The sequence below is a fragment of the Asterias amurensis genome, chromosome 11 (genome assembly GCF_032118995.1).
Source record: "Asterias amurensis chromosome 11, ASM3211899v1".
Taxonomy (NCBI): domain Eukaryota; kingdom Metazoa; phylum Echinodermata; class Asteroidea; order Forcipulatida; family Asteriidae; genus Asterias; species Asterias amurensis.
In genome coordinates this window covers 9535652-9553270 of record NC_092658.1, presented here as the reverse complement: position 1 = coordinate 9553270, position 17619 = coordinate 9535652, and the positions used below count along the sequence as shown (strand labels likewise).

Below are 17619 nucleotides of genomic sequence, written 5' to 3'. Positions count from 1 at the left end.
GGTTTTTGCATAGCCCCGGACACGGCCTACGCGCATTCGCATAACAAATTAAAACAGGTGTGCGAAGGAAGATTGACAGCAAATGTCTTGCTTGAAAAATACTTTTCTGAAGCCAATAATATAACCAAAGAAGGAGTTATTTTAATCTGTAAATTGTAAGTGAGATAACTTTCTCCCCTAAACATCAAATGAAGACTGAGACTGGACGGGAGTCAGATCCCTTTTTGGTGTTAAAATTAGAGTTGATATTTGAAATTTTGGTATATAAACTCACCAAATCCTTTAGCGATTGCAATGCTTTCAAGGAATCCAATGAGGGGAATAATGGCCAGGCCAGCCCGTAGATTCTGTTTAGAGAGAACAGACAATTTTCAATTTACCTACACTTGAAATGGATCGTAAGTCTCGTGCGTAATACAAACTGGGCCCAATTTCATAGCGCTGCTTAGCGGCCGATTTTGTGCTTACTGTGCAATTTCTATTTCATAGCGCTGCTAACCGTAAGCACACGAAAAGGCATGCTAACCTTCCGGTGCTTACCGCACGAAAATAAATGACGTCACAATGCAAATCCACGGTAAACACGCAATATGGCCGCCTCATTTTTCTGCTAACCTGTGAAATACGCTAAGGCTTAAGCAAATTTTTCTGCGACAGTAAGCACGCAAATTTGCTTACCGTTAAGCAGCGCTATGAAATTGGGCCCTGGTGCTGAAGTAGCGCATACCTCCTTCACGTCACAATCCATAAGGATAGAGGCCGCTGGGTATCATCTACCAGGAGCCGGTAGAGCAGAATGCACTACCTTCCCAACTTTTTACGAAGCAAATAATGGTTGTGCCTCACGGGCACACGTGTCATGACCATAGGCCGGTAATGAAAGACCAGGGGTGGATTTCACAAAGGTAGTCCTAACTTAGGACTAGTCCTATAGGCAATGCTAAGAGATAGGACTGGTCCTAAGTTAGGACATGGAGGTAGTAACTCATCCTAACTTAGGACTGGTCCTATCTCTTAGCATTGCCTATGTTAGGACTACCTTTGTGAAATCCACCCCAGCTCGGATCACAGAACAGCGAGATCAGAAATGCGTTGGTTGATATAGTCCTCGGATCAGGAAATATTAGTTTAGAGTAAATTTACATACATTTTAATATGCTATGCTGCAGCAACTTACCGTTAATATACCATCTGCTTGGAAATCCGGAACGGCAAAGGATGGTAGACCCGACGAAACATTACCAGTAATAGTTAATTCACCATCATAACCATAATTATCCAGAGTAAAGGATACACCTGAAGCAAGCACAACCACGACAGCATTGCGTCCTGGAACAAAACAAAGTATTAAGACTAAAGTTGAGGTCTCGAAATCAAATTCGTGGAAAATTACTTCTTTCGAAAACTATGTCACTTCAGATGGAGGCGTTTCTCACAATGTTTTATACCATCAACCTCTCCCCATTACTCCTTACCAAGTGAGGTTTTATGCTGATAATTATTTTGAGTAATTACCAATAGTGTCCACACTGCCTTTAAACTGTGTGTTTTCACAATAGATACAAAAGAGCGAATCAAAATTGGGTCTTAAAATAACAGAAATGTAAATGTTTGGGCAGAATTAGTGTTGTTTTAACACTCTATGGTGTAGAGTAGGATATCAATGAATATGACTCCCCAGGTCAATACACTTTCGATAACGGTTTAGTTAGTGGTTAGCTGATATTCCATCTAAGTTCCATGTTTGATAAAGCTGCTCTATGAAATTGGGCACATGATGGAAGTCCTTGATGATAACAGTGTAGTTTTTCAGCTTTGATATTATCTGCAGTGGCGACTTCTTAATGAAGATTCGATGTGCCGGGACCCTATTAGGAACAGCAGACTAATGTACGTAAACAAATTCTCGGAATGTGCGCATGCAAGAACTACGTCATGGTCATATTTCCAGTCTCCTTTTACTCTATGCTTAAAGGTACTATCTCGTTGCATCTGTCTAAAACAATAAACTGTTTTAGACACGGAGGTATATTCCTTTGACCCGGCCGCTTGAAATGGTCAGCTGTAAAATGTTCACGTAAAATGAGCTCTGTGATTGACCACGTGTAATGGGGGTGGGGTCGGGGGGTTAGAAGGGAAAAAAACTTAACCTGTGCCGAGAATCCAGAGGGCCTTCCATTTTGCTTTCTGTAACCATGGAGATGAGCTGGTCATCTGGTTAATGATGTGCTGACTTTTGTTCTTTGCCAACTAAATAAACGACAACAATGCGATTTTATTTTCCCCGTCAATAAACAAAATTGCAAATCAAATAATTATACGTATTGGAAAATAGCAAGTTGAGGATGACTCACATACAATCTTTCATTGACGATCATGAAGATGAAGATAGCGACGGTAAAAGTGACGTTGACATCAGTGACAATGACAATGACGCTATGGTGTATAGAGACACCGACGACACCACATTCCCTGTGGGACAAGGATTTATGGAGAGATTCTGACAGTGACTGGTGATGAGATGGTGACATTGTGACGGGGGTGTATGTGACGACGGTGACGCTGATGGAAATGACAAAGATAATGGTGTGATTGTGACATTGATGAAGATGCCTTTAAAGGTCTGGGGTACTTTTTGTAACACTAAACACAATGTACACAGGTTAATTACTATAAACTTACACTTAACTTATACAGTTTGAAAAGAATGATAGTAGAAAGCGTCCCTTAAAATATTGCTTGCTGAGGTGCTGTAGTTTTTGAGAAATGAGTATAAAACAATGTCACCAAAGCACCTCAGTAAGTAATATTGAGGGAGGCTTTCTACAATCATTATCTTCAAACAGTGTAAGTTTAGAGACACTTGACACTATTGGTAAATGTCAGTTGGTCGTCGAAGTTGCGAGATAATAATGAAAGAAAAAACACCCTTGTCACACGAAGTTGTGTACTTTCAGTTGCTTGATCTCGAGACCTCAAAATCTCATTCTGAGGTCTCGAAATCAAATTCATGGAAAATTACTTCTTTCTCGAAAACTAAGTTACTTCAGAGGGAGCCGTTTCTCGCAATGTTTTACACTATCAACCTCTCCCAATTACTCGTTACCAAGTAAGGTTTTATGCTAATAATTATTTTGAGTAATTACCAATAGTGTCCACTGCCTTAAATTTATCTATGGACATTGTGTTTTGTGTTACAAGAGGTACTTAAATCCTTTATATGTTATTTTTTAATGAACTAGCGCCGTGTGACAGTGATTTCTGACTTATTTTAATTTAAAAAAAAAAAACATAATGTAAAACTCGCTATGGCCGTGCGCACAATCGGCATGCAAGGGGTTCTGTGTGAAATTCGAGTCAAACCAACATAATGGTTTAAAAAAAACACAAGATTGTTAAAAATATGCGTTACACAAAACTTCCTATATCATAGTTACAAGTATTCCACACACATCCATCTTGTAATTGACTTGTTTTTTCGTAGTAGGCCAACTCGGTTTCCCGAGATTCAGATTTTAAAGTTTGCGTTTGTTTTACCATTGAAGGGAAGACATTTTACATGCCAAATAATGTTTATATTTGATTTGATACTATTATGAAGCAAAAAGTCTTTAAAAATATTGTTCAGTATTTTAGTTTGAGCATTGATTCATAAATGGGGAAATTGTGGTGCGACCGTAGTGCAAGGGGGGGGGGGTATCCCTATAGCTAACTCACCCTTAACACAATCAACACAATAATGCAGCTGAATCCTAGAGTTGCATCTTGCCATCTAACCAACAGGAGAAACACACAGCCATTAAAGACACTGGACACTATTGGTATTTGTCAAAGAGACACTTGGTGTATCTCAACATATGCATAAAATAAAAAACCTGTGAAAATTTGAGCTCAATTGGTCATCGAAGTTGCGAGATAATAATGAAAGAAAAAACACCCTTGTCACACGAAGTTGTGTGCTTTCAGATGCTTGATTTCGAGACCTCAAATTCTAAACTTGAGGTCTCGAAATCAAATTCGTGGAAAATTACTTTTTTCTCGAAAACTACGTCACTTCAAAGGGAGCCGTTTCTCACAATGTTTTATACTATCAACCTCTCCCCATTACTCATTACCTAGTAAGGTTTTATGCTAATAATTATTTTGAGTAATTACCAATAGTGTCCACTGCCTTTAAATTATTATCAAATCAGTCAATATTTTATTACAATTCAGATTCACCCAATTGAGTTCGGTTTGACCCGTTTCAATGGGGGACTTTTTGAAAGCTCTGCCACTAGAGGGCAGCAGACCTACCAGGTAAGAGTGCACAACTCCTATAGCAAACAATGGTAAATGCTAAACATTCAAAAATACTCAAAAAATATTTAGAAGTCTCTCAGCCTCTTGAAAATTAAATCAGATACATTGTCATACAACTAAACTTCAGATTTCTTCTCAAGTTTTGGTAGGTCAGCATTTTGGATTTTTTGCTAATTACCCTAGAAGAAACACTCCCCAAAACTCATGCACACCGCTTGTTATCCTTGGGGAACTCGTGTCCAGTACGTCCTGTTCCAGAACAGTTTGGTTTATGCTGGCGTTGTGTTATGAAAAACGAAATACAGTTTGGCTAAATCTAAAATACAAAATCTAAAACACGCAAAACACAAGGTATTTGCTGTCAGTGACCGTCACTCATGCTTCTCCTATCCCTAAGTTGTTGACATTACCTGGTGAAGAGCGCCCTCTCTTGGTGATTGGCAGATAGTCTAAAGTTTCCCAATATTACTGGGGATTCCAAATGGCGAGGTGACCTCATATTGCGTAAAAAAAACAGTAGGCCTAAATGCAAATATCAAAACTAAAAATACACTATGCCGTGTTTCACAAGGTTGAACATTTAGACAATAATTTTGTAAAGGCCCCCAATGTAGATTTTGTTATATCGCCGATCCGTAATTGAAATACACTTTCTGAGAGACGTTACCGACACAGTTATGTTTCTCAGATTCAAACTTTGGGGATAATAACTGATATCTTTGTCCATAAAAAAAAACATTTATATAGCGCCAAATCCATTAAAAATGCTCCCAGGCGCTTTACAACAAGAAAATTTTTACCACAAAAACAAAATAATTAAAAGGTCCAAAATAAGATTCATAAAATATGATCATAAAACAGAAAGATATACATGTACAAGTAAAAAGATGAATATATAGTCAATCAAACACATTTGGTTAAAGACACCGAAACATTTTTGATCCAGTAAAAAAATATATATTCTAGGCATACCAGGCTGCTGTACTTCTAACCAAATAAGTTTCTATATTGTTATTGCCATTTATTTCAAGAGTGATTAGCACACCTTAAGAAAGCAAGTTCGTGTCGAACTCGTGTTTTACACGTACATCATTGTTTTTCTAACCAACGGGGAGCTCCCTTGCATTGTACATATTATTTACGTCATGCACGCTGACAAACATACGGAAACTTTTTCTTCAAAATAAATAAATTCTTGTAATATTGTTTTTTTTAGCTGTTCCGAACTTTAGTCGGAACAGCTATTGAAATCGTCAAGATTTTTATTTGTTATTATTATTATTAGCTGTTCCGACGTAGTGGTCGGAACAGCTATTGAAATCGTCAAGATTTTTATTTGTTATTATTATTATTATTATTATTATTATTTGTATCCGTCAAAAGCCCATAGGTTTAACCAGGGCATTTTGTTAAAGCCAAAAATCATACTTGGCTTAGTATAAAAGAGTCAGACCATATATCATATTAAAGCTTAGGTCTTGAAGTTGTAGTTAAATGTAATTTGCATAAATTAAATAATTAATTAACTAAGTTATAACGACATGAATATTTAATTAGCCAATCTTTAGATTGCCATATCTCACAAACTATACGTCCGATCGCAATTTTTTTTTCAATTTTGTACTTTGTGGGTACTGTATAACTATTCCATGGCCTTAAAATCCGGACGACGTCACCATGACGTCATGTATTGCACGTTTTGTGTCTGTGCACAAACACAATGGCTCTACAAATGTCAACATTTAAATGGTCAAAAACTTAATAACTTCAAAATTATTTATCTGTTTGTTTCCTGAATTTGATATTTTGTGTCAAAAAATACACTGATTCTAAAAATAATGGTTTCCGTTCATTAAAACCAATCAAGGGACGTCTATCATTAACGAATAAATTAAAATCTTGCCGTCATCGGTACAACGTAGTACTTCTGGATGTAGTCACTAAACTGCGTGCAGTCGCTTTCATGTGGCTGTACACTGTCTCTATGGGTGGTTGCAATACAGTGTGGACCTGTTTTCATTGAGGACTTACTTGAGGGGAGTCTACCACGCTGTCCTGATGTTGGCATCGATGTATTTTTTTTCCTAATCATGTTCTGGACATACTGCATTGGATTTGTACACAACCAATAGGCATACATTGGAATCCTACGATGGTTCAGGGTTTTCGTTAAAATGATGTACGTTCTAATAGGTTTTTTTTAAAAGGCATTGGATTGGGGTAAGTTACACACCATCGTGTACCTTATGAAATTTGTTAGTACGAAAAACACAATTTTAAAACTGTGACGTCATCACGTGATAATTTATGATAATTAGAAGCTTTAATGAGTTTTTCTTTGCAGCACTATATCTCAAGAAGTGAACGGCCGAATTCAAAGTTTTTTTCAGTAATATACTCCTTAGGCATGATAGATTTGCATTGGGTAACCGTGACCCCGATTTGACCTCTACTTCCGGGTCAACCGGAAGTGGGACCATATCTCAAGAGTTACACAACCGATTTACTTTTTTTCTTCAGTTAAAGACTGCTTAGGCATTAAATTTTGTTGAGGAAAATTCGTGACCCCATTTTGACCTCTTCTTCCGGGTAAACCGGAAGTGGGACCATATTTCAAGAACTACACAACCTATTTTCAAACTTTTTTCAGTTGTAGACTACTTAGACATTAAATATTAACTTTGAAAACTGTGACCTTGTGTTGACCTTTATTTCCGGGTCAACCGGAAGTGGGATCATTTCTCAAGAACTATACAACCGATTTTTTAACTTTTTCAGTTATAGACTTCTTAGGCATTAAATATTAACTTTGAAAACCATGACCCCCATGTTGACCTTTTCTTCCGGGTCAACCGGAAGTGGGACCATATCTTAAGAACTACACAAACGATTTTCAATTTTGTTTTGGTTATTTACTCCTTTGACATTGGAAATTCGCATTGGCTGGCCGTGACCCCATGTTGACCTTTACTTCCGGGTCAACCGGAAGTGGGACCATATCTTAAGAACTACACAACCGTTTTAGACTCCTTAGGCATCAAAAATAAAATTAGAACAACCGTGCCCCAAATTTAACCTGTACACAACCGATTTTCAAACTTTTTTTACAGTTACAGACTCCTTGGTCATTTTAGCACTTAATCCAAGCAAAATAACACGGAACAGCTGTGTGTTTGTTCACAAACACCTAATGTCCAGTTATTATTATTATTATTATTATTCTTTGTTTCTCCCTAAATCCCATAGCGTTTGTACACGTTTTTGTGGCAGCCTAATCTCCTAAACCATAATACGAAAGAGTGAGTTTATTATACCAAATTGAAGCTTAGAACATAAGCTTAATTCTTATCGTAAAAAATGCTAAAATTGTTAATAAAAAGCCTTAATTAAGCTTATGAATATTTAATTAGCAAACCAAGTTAACACCATATCTCAAAAAGTAGACCGCCGATCCTGAAACTTTTTTCAGCTATACACTAGTCAGGTCCTGTTAAAGGAACACGTTGCCTTGGATCGGACGAGTTGGTCAAAACAAAAGCGTTTGTAACCGTTTTTTATAAAATGCATATGGTTGGAAAGATGTTTTAAAAGTAGAATACAATGATCCACACAAGTTTGCCTCGAAATTGCGTGGTTTTCCTTCTACTGTGCGAACTAACATGGTCGGCCATTTATGGGAGTCAAAATTTTGACCCCCATAAATGGCCGACGTGTTAGTCGACAAGGTAAAAGGAAAACCACGCAATTTCGAGGCATGTTTGTGTGGATCATTGTATTCTACTTTTACAACATCTTTCTACCCATATGCATTTTATAAAAAACGGTTACAAACGCTTTTCAAAGACCAAGTCGACCGATCCAAGGCAACGTGTTCCTTTAAGGTGATTTCTGACATAACATTTTGGACGACGTCACCATGACGTCATGTAATGCACGTTTTGTGTCTGTGCACAAACACAATGGCTCTTCAAATCTACACTTTGAACTGGTCAAAAACACAATAACTTCAAAATAATTTATCTGTTAGTTTCCTAAATATCATATTATGTGTAGAAAAACAGACTGATTCTAATAAGATTTGTTTCAGTCCATAAAAGCAATCAATGTTCGTCTATTAACTAATTAATCAATTAGAATCTTGGCGTCATGGGTACAACGTAGTACTTCATAAACTGGGTACAGTCACTTTCATTAGGATGTTTAAACTTTTCTATAGCTCTTGCAATACACTGCGGACCTGTATGGGTTGAGGCATCCCGGGGAGAGTCTAAGACGATGATGTCGTGATGTTGGCATCTTTTTATTTGTTTTTGAAAAATGTCAACTTGTAACTAATTAACCACATGACCCTCATTTGCATATTAAATTAGAAAATCTTTGCAGCACCATATCTCAAGAAGTACACAGCCGATTTTAAGAGTGTTTGTAACTAAAGACTCTTTGGGGATTGAAAATTAATTTTGAAAAACCGTGACCTCAAGTCGACCCCTACTTCCGGGTCGACCGGAAGTGGGACCATATCTCAAGAACTACACAACAGATTTTTAAACTTTTTTCAGTTATAAACTCCTTAGGCATAAAATATTACTTTTGACAAACCGTGACCTCAAGTTGATCTCTACTTCCAGGTCAACCGGAAGTGGGACCATATCTCAAGAAATATACAACCGATTTTCAAACTTGTTTTCAGTTATAGACTCCTTGGGCATTCAAGAGTAGTTTGAAACACATTTGACCCCATTTTGACCTTTACTTCCGGGTCAACCGGAAGTGGGCCCATATCTCAAGAAGTACAAAGCCAATGTTCAAACTTCAGTTATAGACTCTAAGGCAATAAATATTAACTTTGAAAAACGGTGACCCTATGTTGACCTCTACTTCTGGGTCAACCGGAAGTGGGACTATATATCAAGATCTTCACAACCGATTGTTTTAACTTTTTCAGTTATAGACTCCTTGGCATTTCAGATTAGTCTTTGGTAGCTGTGGGCCCATTTTGACCTTTACTTGCGGGTCAACCGGGAAGTGTGACCTAATATCAAGAGCTACACAACTTGTTTTAATTTTTTTCAGTTATAGATTCCTTGGGCAATGAAGCACATAATCCAAGCAAAACATCACGGAACAGCTTCGTGTTTGTTCACAAACACTTAATGTCTAGTTATTATTATTATTATTATTATTATTATTATTTGTATCCGTCAAAACCCCATAGGTTTAACCAGGGCATTTTGTTAAAGCCAAAAATCATACTTGGCTTAGTATAAAAGCGTCAGAACCTATATCATATTAAAGCTTAGGTCTTGAAGTTGCAGTTAAATGTAGTTTGCATAAATTAAATAATTAATTAACTAAGTTATAACGATATGAATATTTAATTAGCCAATCTTTAGACTGCCATATCTCACAAACTATTCGTCCGATCGCAATTTTTTTTTCAATTTTGTACTTTGTGGGTACTGTATAACTATTCCATGGGCTTAAAATCCGGACGACGTCACCATGACGTCATGTATTGCACGTTTTGTGTCTGTGCACAAACACAATGGCTCTTCAAATGTCAACATTTAAATGGTCAAAAACTTAATAACTTCAAAATTATTTATCTGTTTGTTTCCTTAATTTGATATTTTGTGTCAAAAAATATACTGATTCTAAAAATAATGGTTTCCGTTCATTAAAACCAATCAAGGGACGTCTATCATTAACGAATAAATTAAAATCTTGCCGTCATGGGTACAACGTAGTACTTCTGGATGTAGTCACTAAACTGCGTGCAGTCGCCTTCATGTGGCTGTACATTGTCTCTATGGGTGGTTGCAATACAGAGTGGACCTGTTTGCATCGAGGACTTACTTGAGGGGAGTCTACCACGCTGTCCTGATGTTGGCATCATTGTATTTTTGTTTTCCTAACCGTGTTCTGGACATACTCCATTGGATTTGTACACAACTAATAGGCATACATTGGAATCCTACGATGGTTCAGGGTTTTTGTTCAAAACGAATGTGCGTTCTAATAGGTATTTTGTAAAAGGCATTGAATTGGGGTAAGTTATACACCATCGTGTACCTTATGAAATTTGTTAGTACGAAAAACACAATTTTAAAACTGTGACGTCATCAGGTGATTATTTATGGTAATTAGAAGCTTTAATGAGTTTTTCTTTGCAGCACTATATCTCAAGAAGTGAACGGCCGAATTCAAAGTTTTTTTCAGTAATAGACTCCTTAGTCATGATAGATTTGCATTGGGTAACCGTGATCCCGATTTGACCTCTTATTCCAGGTCAACCGGAAGTGGGACTATATCTCAAGAGTTACACAACCGATTTAATTATTTTCTTCAGTTATAGACTCCTTAGGCATTAACTTTTGTTGGGGAAAATTCGTGACCCCATTTTGACCTCTTCTTCCGAGTCAACCGGAAGTGGGACCATATCTCAAGAACTACACAACCGATTTTCAAACTTCTTTCAGTTTTAGACTACTTAGACATTAAATATTAACTTTGAAAACTGTGACCTAGTGTTGACCTTTATTTCCGGGTCAACCGGAAGTGGGATCATTTCTCAAGAACTACACAACCGATTTTTAAACTTTTTCAGTTATAGACTCCTTAGGCATTAAATATTAACTTTGAAAACCATGACCCCCACGTTGACCTTTTCTTCCGGGTCAACCGGAAGTGGGACCATATCTTAAGAACTACACAACCGATTTTCAATTTTGTTTTGGTAATTAACTCCTTTGACATTGGACATTCGCATTGGCTAGCCGTGACCCCATGTTGACCTTTACTTCCGGGTCAACCGGAAGTGCGACCATATCTTAAGAACTACACAACCGATTTTAAATCTTTTTCAGTTTTAGACTCCTTAGGCATTCAAAATCGAGCTTGAGTTATCGTGACCCAGTATTGACCTTTACTTCCCGGAAGTTGGATCATATCTCAAGAACTACACAACCGATTTTTTTACTTTGGTTAAACTTATTCCAAATAATGACCATGATGTCATGTTGACCTTTAGTTCTGGGTTTTAAAGATCATTTCGATTCAGTATTAGATAAAAGACAAGGTAATCACATGTCATAAAGCTGTTATGTGTGGGTTTTATTAAAGCATAGAATACTTTTATTAACAAAACATTCTGGAACAGCTTTGTGATTGTTCACAATCTCTAGTTCTTCTTTTTAATCTCGTCATTGTTAGCTTTTGCAGATAGTGTTCATTTTGAGTTCATAATGTCAATATTATTGCCTGTGACTTCTGTATGTTTACCATTGAACATGGTAAGGGACTTTCCCGTCATGTGTAAACATTCAAACAGGATCACATTGTAAAGGCTTGGATATTGAGAAAAGGTAAACACTGAATACAGTGTTTACTTTTTCAACTGCAGAAAATACAATGAACCAGGTGCGACTTCCATTATGTTTAACAGTGACTTTCCTGACCCGGAAGTTATCAGGCCCCTGGTAGGCCTACCCGGATCCTGCATGGTCCAGGGTGATTTTAGAGGGGTTGATTCCAATGCGGCCTTAAAGGAACACGTTGCTTTGGATCGGTCGAGTTGGTCTTTGAAAAGCGTTTGTATTCATTTGTTATCAAATGCATATGATTAGACAAATATTTTAAAAGTAGAATACAATGATCCACACAAGCATCACTCGAAATTGCGTGGTTCTTCCTTTACCTCGTCGACTAACACGTCGGCCATTTATGGGAGTCAGATTTTTGACTCCCATAAATGGCCGACCATGTTAGTTCGCAAAGTAAAAGGAAAACCACGCAATTTCGAGGCAAATGTGTGTGGATCATTGTATTCTACTCTTAAAACATCTTTCTAACCATATGCATTTTATAACAAACGGTTACAAGCGCTTTTCAAAGACCAACTCGACCGATCCAAGGCAACGTGTTCCTTTAATAGTAATACTAATAAGCAGTTCTTATTTTTCATATCCTGTTTTAATTGTTTCGTCGCTGCTGATGTTGTTTTCTATTATCGATCTAGCCTGAACATCGGACGTCACATCTTGAGGCCCGTGAATAACGCCAGAGATCTGGGCCCAATTTCATAAAGCTGCTAAGCACCAACATTTGCTTAGCATGAAATTTCTTCCTTCATAAAAACAGGACTATCGACTAAATTTCCATTTGTTGCGTAACGCTTGTTACTGGTATTCAGCTGTTGTTTGCTTATCCTGAAAATCACGTGGAAAATTGGGTGTTATCCTGTTTTTATCAAGGAAGAAATTTCATGCTTAGCTAACTGTTGTGCTTAGCAGCTCTATGAAATTGGGCCCAGGGCTCAAAGCAGAAAAACCTGCTAAGCACAGGAAAATCTTGCTTAGCAAGAACAGGTTACCAGCCAACATTCCATAAGTTTACATTGTTACGACTGGTGCCCCACTCATTTTGTGCTTAGCAGAGAAATCTGTCAAGCAGTATTTTATGCTAAGCAGCTTTTTGAAATTGGGCCCCGGGCACATTTCCTGGTTCTGCTTAGCACCGAGCGGTCAGGGCTGTGGATACAAACTCTGTGTAAGTTACAGAATGAGGGTTTGAATCCTGACCTGATGTTGAGCACATCGCGTACATAATCACCTTTGACCTCGCATCATTTCACGTTTATGGAGATTTGCAGTTAAATTCGACGAACATCATAAAAGCCTGTTCTTATCCTTGCGGATAAGGACATGCATCGGGGACCAGTCTAATGTTTACCTTGTTTCACCAATGTTGTTCACTAAGTTAAGGAAGTCGTATGTAAAAACATCTGAGTGGAACTGTATGCCGAGCATGTTTTTGATTTGACCAAAGCCGATAGTCACCGCTGAAGCTGACGTGAAACCAGATATAACCACTGATGAAATGTAGTTTGTTACAAACCCTAGACGGAGGAAAAAATCTTAAACTTAATTTTTTGCCACTTGTCAGTTTTATTCTAAACCATGTAAAATATTAATTCTTGAAACCACCATTTTGCTGTGAACTCCTTTTGTACACAAATTGATTTACACGGAAGTGCTCAGGAGTAACAAGGTAACTGATTAATACAACTAATTATGTCCGACATGGGTATGGTTCATATGGGTCATTATTGGTTTTAACGTAATGCAGATTTTAAGGCCAATTTAATGAAAAAATATACACCTGTGAAATTTTCATCTGAATAGTGGCTACTTGTTAAGAAAACAGAAAGAAACAAGAGTCACAAGAGTATTTCCATGAGTACGTCAAAAGTTTAGCGAGGTGAGACAGTCGGTAGGCCGGCCTATACAATTGCATCTCTGGCCGCAGCGTTCACAAACAGTTTTCTGTTTTTGGTTATTCGGGAAGGAAGGCGGGAGGGGTAAGAGTGTTATTAACAACTAGATTTTTATCATGGAGCGACCATTTTCATTTTCTCATGTATTCAAATAAATGTAACCAAATCGAGGCTGGTCTTTTTTAAACGATGAATATTTAGCATCGAGTATGGATACAGCTGGGAGCATGACCGAAGAGAGAATAAACTGTGCTCATTTTCGATACCTTAAAGGCAGTGGACACTATTGGTAATTACTCAAAATAATTATCACCATAAAACCTTTCTTGATTCTTAGTAATGGGGAGAGGTTGATAGTATAAAACATTGTGAGAAACGGCTCCCTCTGAAGTGCCATAGTTTACGAGAAAAAAAGTAATTTTCCACGAATTTGATTTCGAGCCCTCAAGTTTAGAACATGAGGTCTCGAAATCAAGCATCAGAAAGCACACAACTTCGTGTGACAAGGTTGTTTTTTCTTTTATTATCTCGCAACTGCTACGACCGATTGAGCTCAAATTTTCACAGGTTTGTTATATGCATATGTTGAGATACACCAAGTGAGAAGACTGGTCTTTGACAAATACCAATAGTGTCCACTGGCTTTAAGGAGACCCATGAAAAAAATGGGAAAAAAGAAGAAAAAAAGGACTCCATCCAGTGGAATTTTTAAGACTTGGTTGCTCCACAAGGAAGATTGTGTATATTGTGTATAAAGTATATACGGGAAACTATTCAGTGGAAAGGACAAAGGAAATATAAAAAAATCTCAATAAGGATTATTTTCTTTAGATTGTGTGTTTATACTAACCTAAGTGTAAGATTCCCATAGCAATCTGAATGACACCAGCGAAGAACGCTAATAAGACAGCGTACGTCGGATCGTTCAAGTCGGCCCCAGTACTAAGCGGTCTGCCGTAGTCGGCCACTAGCAACGACATGATTGCTGTAGGGCCGACTGTGACGTCTTTGGACATGCCGAATATGCAGTACACGAAACAACCCATAAAAGCAGAGTACAGACCATACTAATAAATGAAGAAAGATATATACATTTCAGATATAAGTCGCTTTTATGATCTTTACGACCACTTTTCAGCAAAGACAATTCAATATGCATTCAAATTCATAAAATTTCCCCTAATACACTCAAACATAGGGTTTCGTTTTCAGCCTTTAATAATGCATTCAATTTCGTTTTTGTGCACATAATTCAGATTTCAATTGTAGTTAATCTATTTGACAATTCTTAACTTGTTGAATGATTGGTTGACCAGCTCTTGTTGCTGTGTTTCAATAGATTTGAATTATCTTATTTTGACAGTGGATATACTAAACTGGTGAAATTGAATCAATCCTTTTGACTGCTGAATGCTGATTCAACAGAGCATTCATTACTAGTATGCTCCCTCTTCGCTTCTGTGCGAATACAAAACAGTTTATAACTTATGTTATAGAAGACCAAAAAACACATACTTCTGTTAGAAGACCAATAAACACACACTGAGACACAATTAGTATGGTTCTGATAAATTCATGTTACATTATTGGTGTAGCATGGGAGAGGGCCGGCATTAGGCTGCTCTGTTATGCATTATACGCCTCTCTTAATATTTGTTCATGGCGTCATAACTTACCCAAAATGCGGCTATGGGCGCACGCCCGCCACAACTTGCAGTGGCTGCGCCTATAGCCTCGTTTTGGGTTAGATTGTGACGTACATGCATGTATAAGAGAGACGTATTGTAACGAAAGTGGGTTCTTTTCTATTGGAGGGAGGGGAGGGGGTTGAGATAGACTTACCACTAGGGGCAGCTTGGCTATATTCGCATAGGCAAGCCCCTGTGGGATCACAGTGAGCCCAACAGTCAATCCAGCTATGACGTCATTGATGATGTTGTTCGGTCTGTATTTTGGCAGCCATCTTGTAATAGGGAATCTGTCTCTCCATGTATCTAGGGAGAAGACGTAGTCCTTGACAGCACTTGTCATCTTCTCTCGATAACGACCAGGTGGCATGGTTACCAATCTTGGTGTCTTCCACTTTATCCCTAAGAATAACCTGTAGATTGCACACAGTGAATATTGTTTTAAAGGGTCTATAAAACTTTTGTAGGACAAAAAACACAATGTCCACAGATACACTAAACTTACACAGTTTGAAGATAATGATAGTAGAAAGCTTCCCTGAAAATATTACGTGCTGAGGTGCTGTAGTATTGGGGAAATGAGTAAAACAATGTCATGAAAATAATTTTCGTCTCATGAGACGAAAATTATTTTAATCATTTACAAACGTATTTTCATGACATTGTTTTACTCATTTCTCAAAAACTACAGCACCTCAGCACGTAATATTTGAAGGGAAGCTTTCCACTATCATTATCTTCAAACCCTGTAAGTTTAATGTAAATCTATGGACATTTTGAAAAAGTACCCAAATCCTTTAAGAAACTATTCAGGCACTGGACATTATTGAGATTCGTCAGCAACAGGAATGCCCCCATCTCATACAATGCCCCCTTGCCGTTTCTTTGCGCAGATTTGCCATCATTTTGTCGTAATATTTATGTGACCACTTTTCTTACAAAATCTAGTATAGGTTTCCCCGGCCAATATAAGTTAACAAAATATGCAAATTTATTAACACGCATCCACGCATGTTTCCTAAAGCCACTAAAATGTTAGGGTTTTTTTTCTAGAAAAATACCTTTATTCTCGTTTTCGTGCACATATCCCCGTTATTTCTCTCATTCAGATTTGTTTCAGTCATTTTTTTTTTTTTCATTTTATGTATTCAAGACTTTACTTTGGTAACTCTTTATGGAATTGAATGGTTAACAAGCTCTTGCTGCTGGCTTTTGTGGAATTGAGTTTTGCGGCCGAATGAAATTGAATTAAATAACGCCAAACTTGGGGAAAATTCCCCCTTTTGACTGTTGAATGCTATTTCAACAAAACAAATTTGAAATAGCCTGTGTTCAGTTGATTTGATTTTTGTTTGAATTAAACGACGAAACCTAGGCTACAATTAAGAAGTATTGCTCTTCGGTGCGAGCAAAGGAACTCATTTATGCTGCAACTTCGTTTTCGAGGTATAGGGTATACTGGTTATTATTTTTGTGTAAACTGTAATGATGATATACATCACAAAATATTGAGAAAGGCTTATACACTTTCTATTATGATATTTTTTTTAAAGTTCCTTATTTGTCTTGTCAGCTCAAACAAGATCGTCAACAATTTGCCAACAAGTTCCCATATCACACAACGCCCCTTACCTTTTTTCCGCACCTTTTGCCCAGATTTGCCATTATGTCTTGATAATAGACATGAAACCCCCTTTTTACAAAAAAATCTTACAAATAAATATTTAAACATTATAGGTTCATTTTCAACTACAACTTCACTTTTTTGGGGGGGGGGGGGGGGGTAATTCATAGCAACTTGTATTCAACATGTTAAAATAATGGTGCTATTTTATTTAATAAAATATTTCAGGGAGACGTGAACAAATCCAGCTGAAATGAGGCGGGAATGTAGATGTCTACCCCTTGTTGCTCAATGACAACATTGTCTGATACATTTTAAAAATGTATAGCCTGAGAAAATTAGATATTTTCATAAAATTGGAGCATGTTTTTCACAGTTTGGAGGAGAAATGGTAAATAAAATGTTTGCTTTAAAATCTTTCGTTAGCAATCTTTAGAAATTTGAAAGTAACAAACAAATAACATTTAATCATAAACCTGTTTTCAATAGGAGTCTTACTTACCCTCCACGTAAAGAACTAAATAAATGGCTGTCAAAATTTCTTCACAGTGGCTTCCAATTCGCTGGACCTTCTGCTTGTTTTAACACCGAGTGATTTATCTAAACTGTAATGCAAAAATCTCGATTTGCGGCAGTTTTATTATACAGGACAGCAATAATTGATTGAGGCCGTTGGTGTCCTCATGGTTGAACGTTCAAACTAAGAATGATAACACCGGTAAACAGGGGAA

The 17619-nt window shown here is 37.3% G+C and overlaps 1 protein-coding gene across 2 annotated transcripts in view; it reads right to left on the bottom strand.

The window, feature by feature from the left end:
- LOC139943977 (sodium-independent sulfate anion transporter-like) overlaps positions 1-17619 on the bottom strand; it is a 23168-nt gene extending 5549 nt beyond the window's left edge. The window contains exons 1-8 of one of the 2 annotated variants that reach the window (XM_071940901.1): positions 17391-17619; positions 15419-15677; positions 14427-14643; positions 13033-13198; positions 3718-3772; positions 2151-2250; positions 1178-1329; positions 275-347 (exon numbers count right to left, since the gene is read on the bottom strand). In XM_071940901.1, coding sequence (XP_071797002.1) covers positions 275-347; positions 1178-1329; positions 2151-2250; positions 3718-3772; positions 13033-13198; positions 14427-14643; positions 15419-15634 — 979 coding nt within the window. In that variant the 5' untranslated portion in view covers positions 15635-15677; positions 17391-17619. Of the gene's footprint in view, positions 1-274; positions 348-1177; positions 1330-2150; positions 2251-2354; positions 2563-3717; positions 3773-13032; positions 13199-14426; positions 14644-15418; positions 15678-17390 lie in introns of both variants that reach the window. The other variant, XM_071940899.1, reaches the window with a different exon arrangement.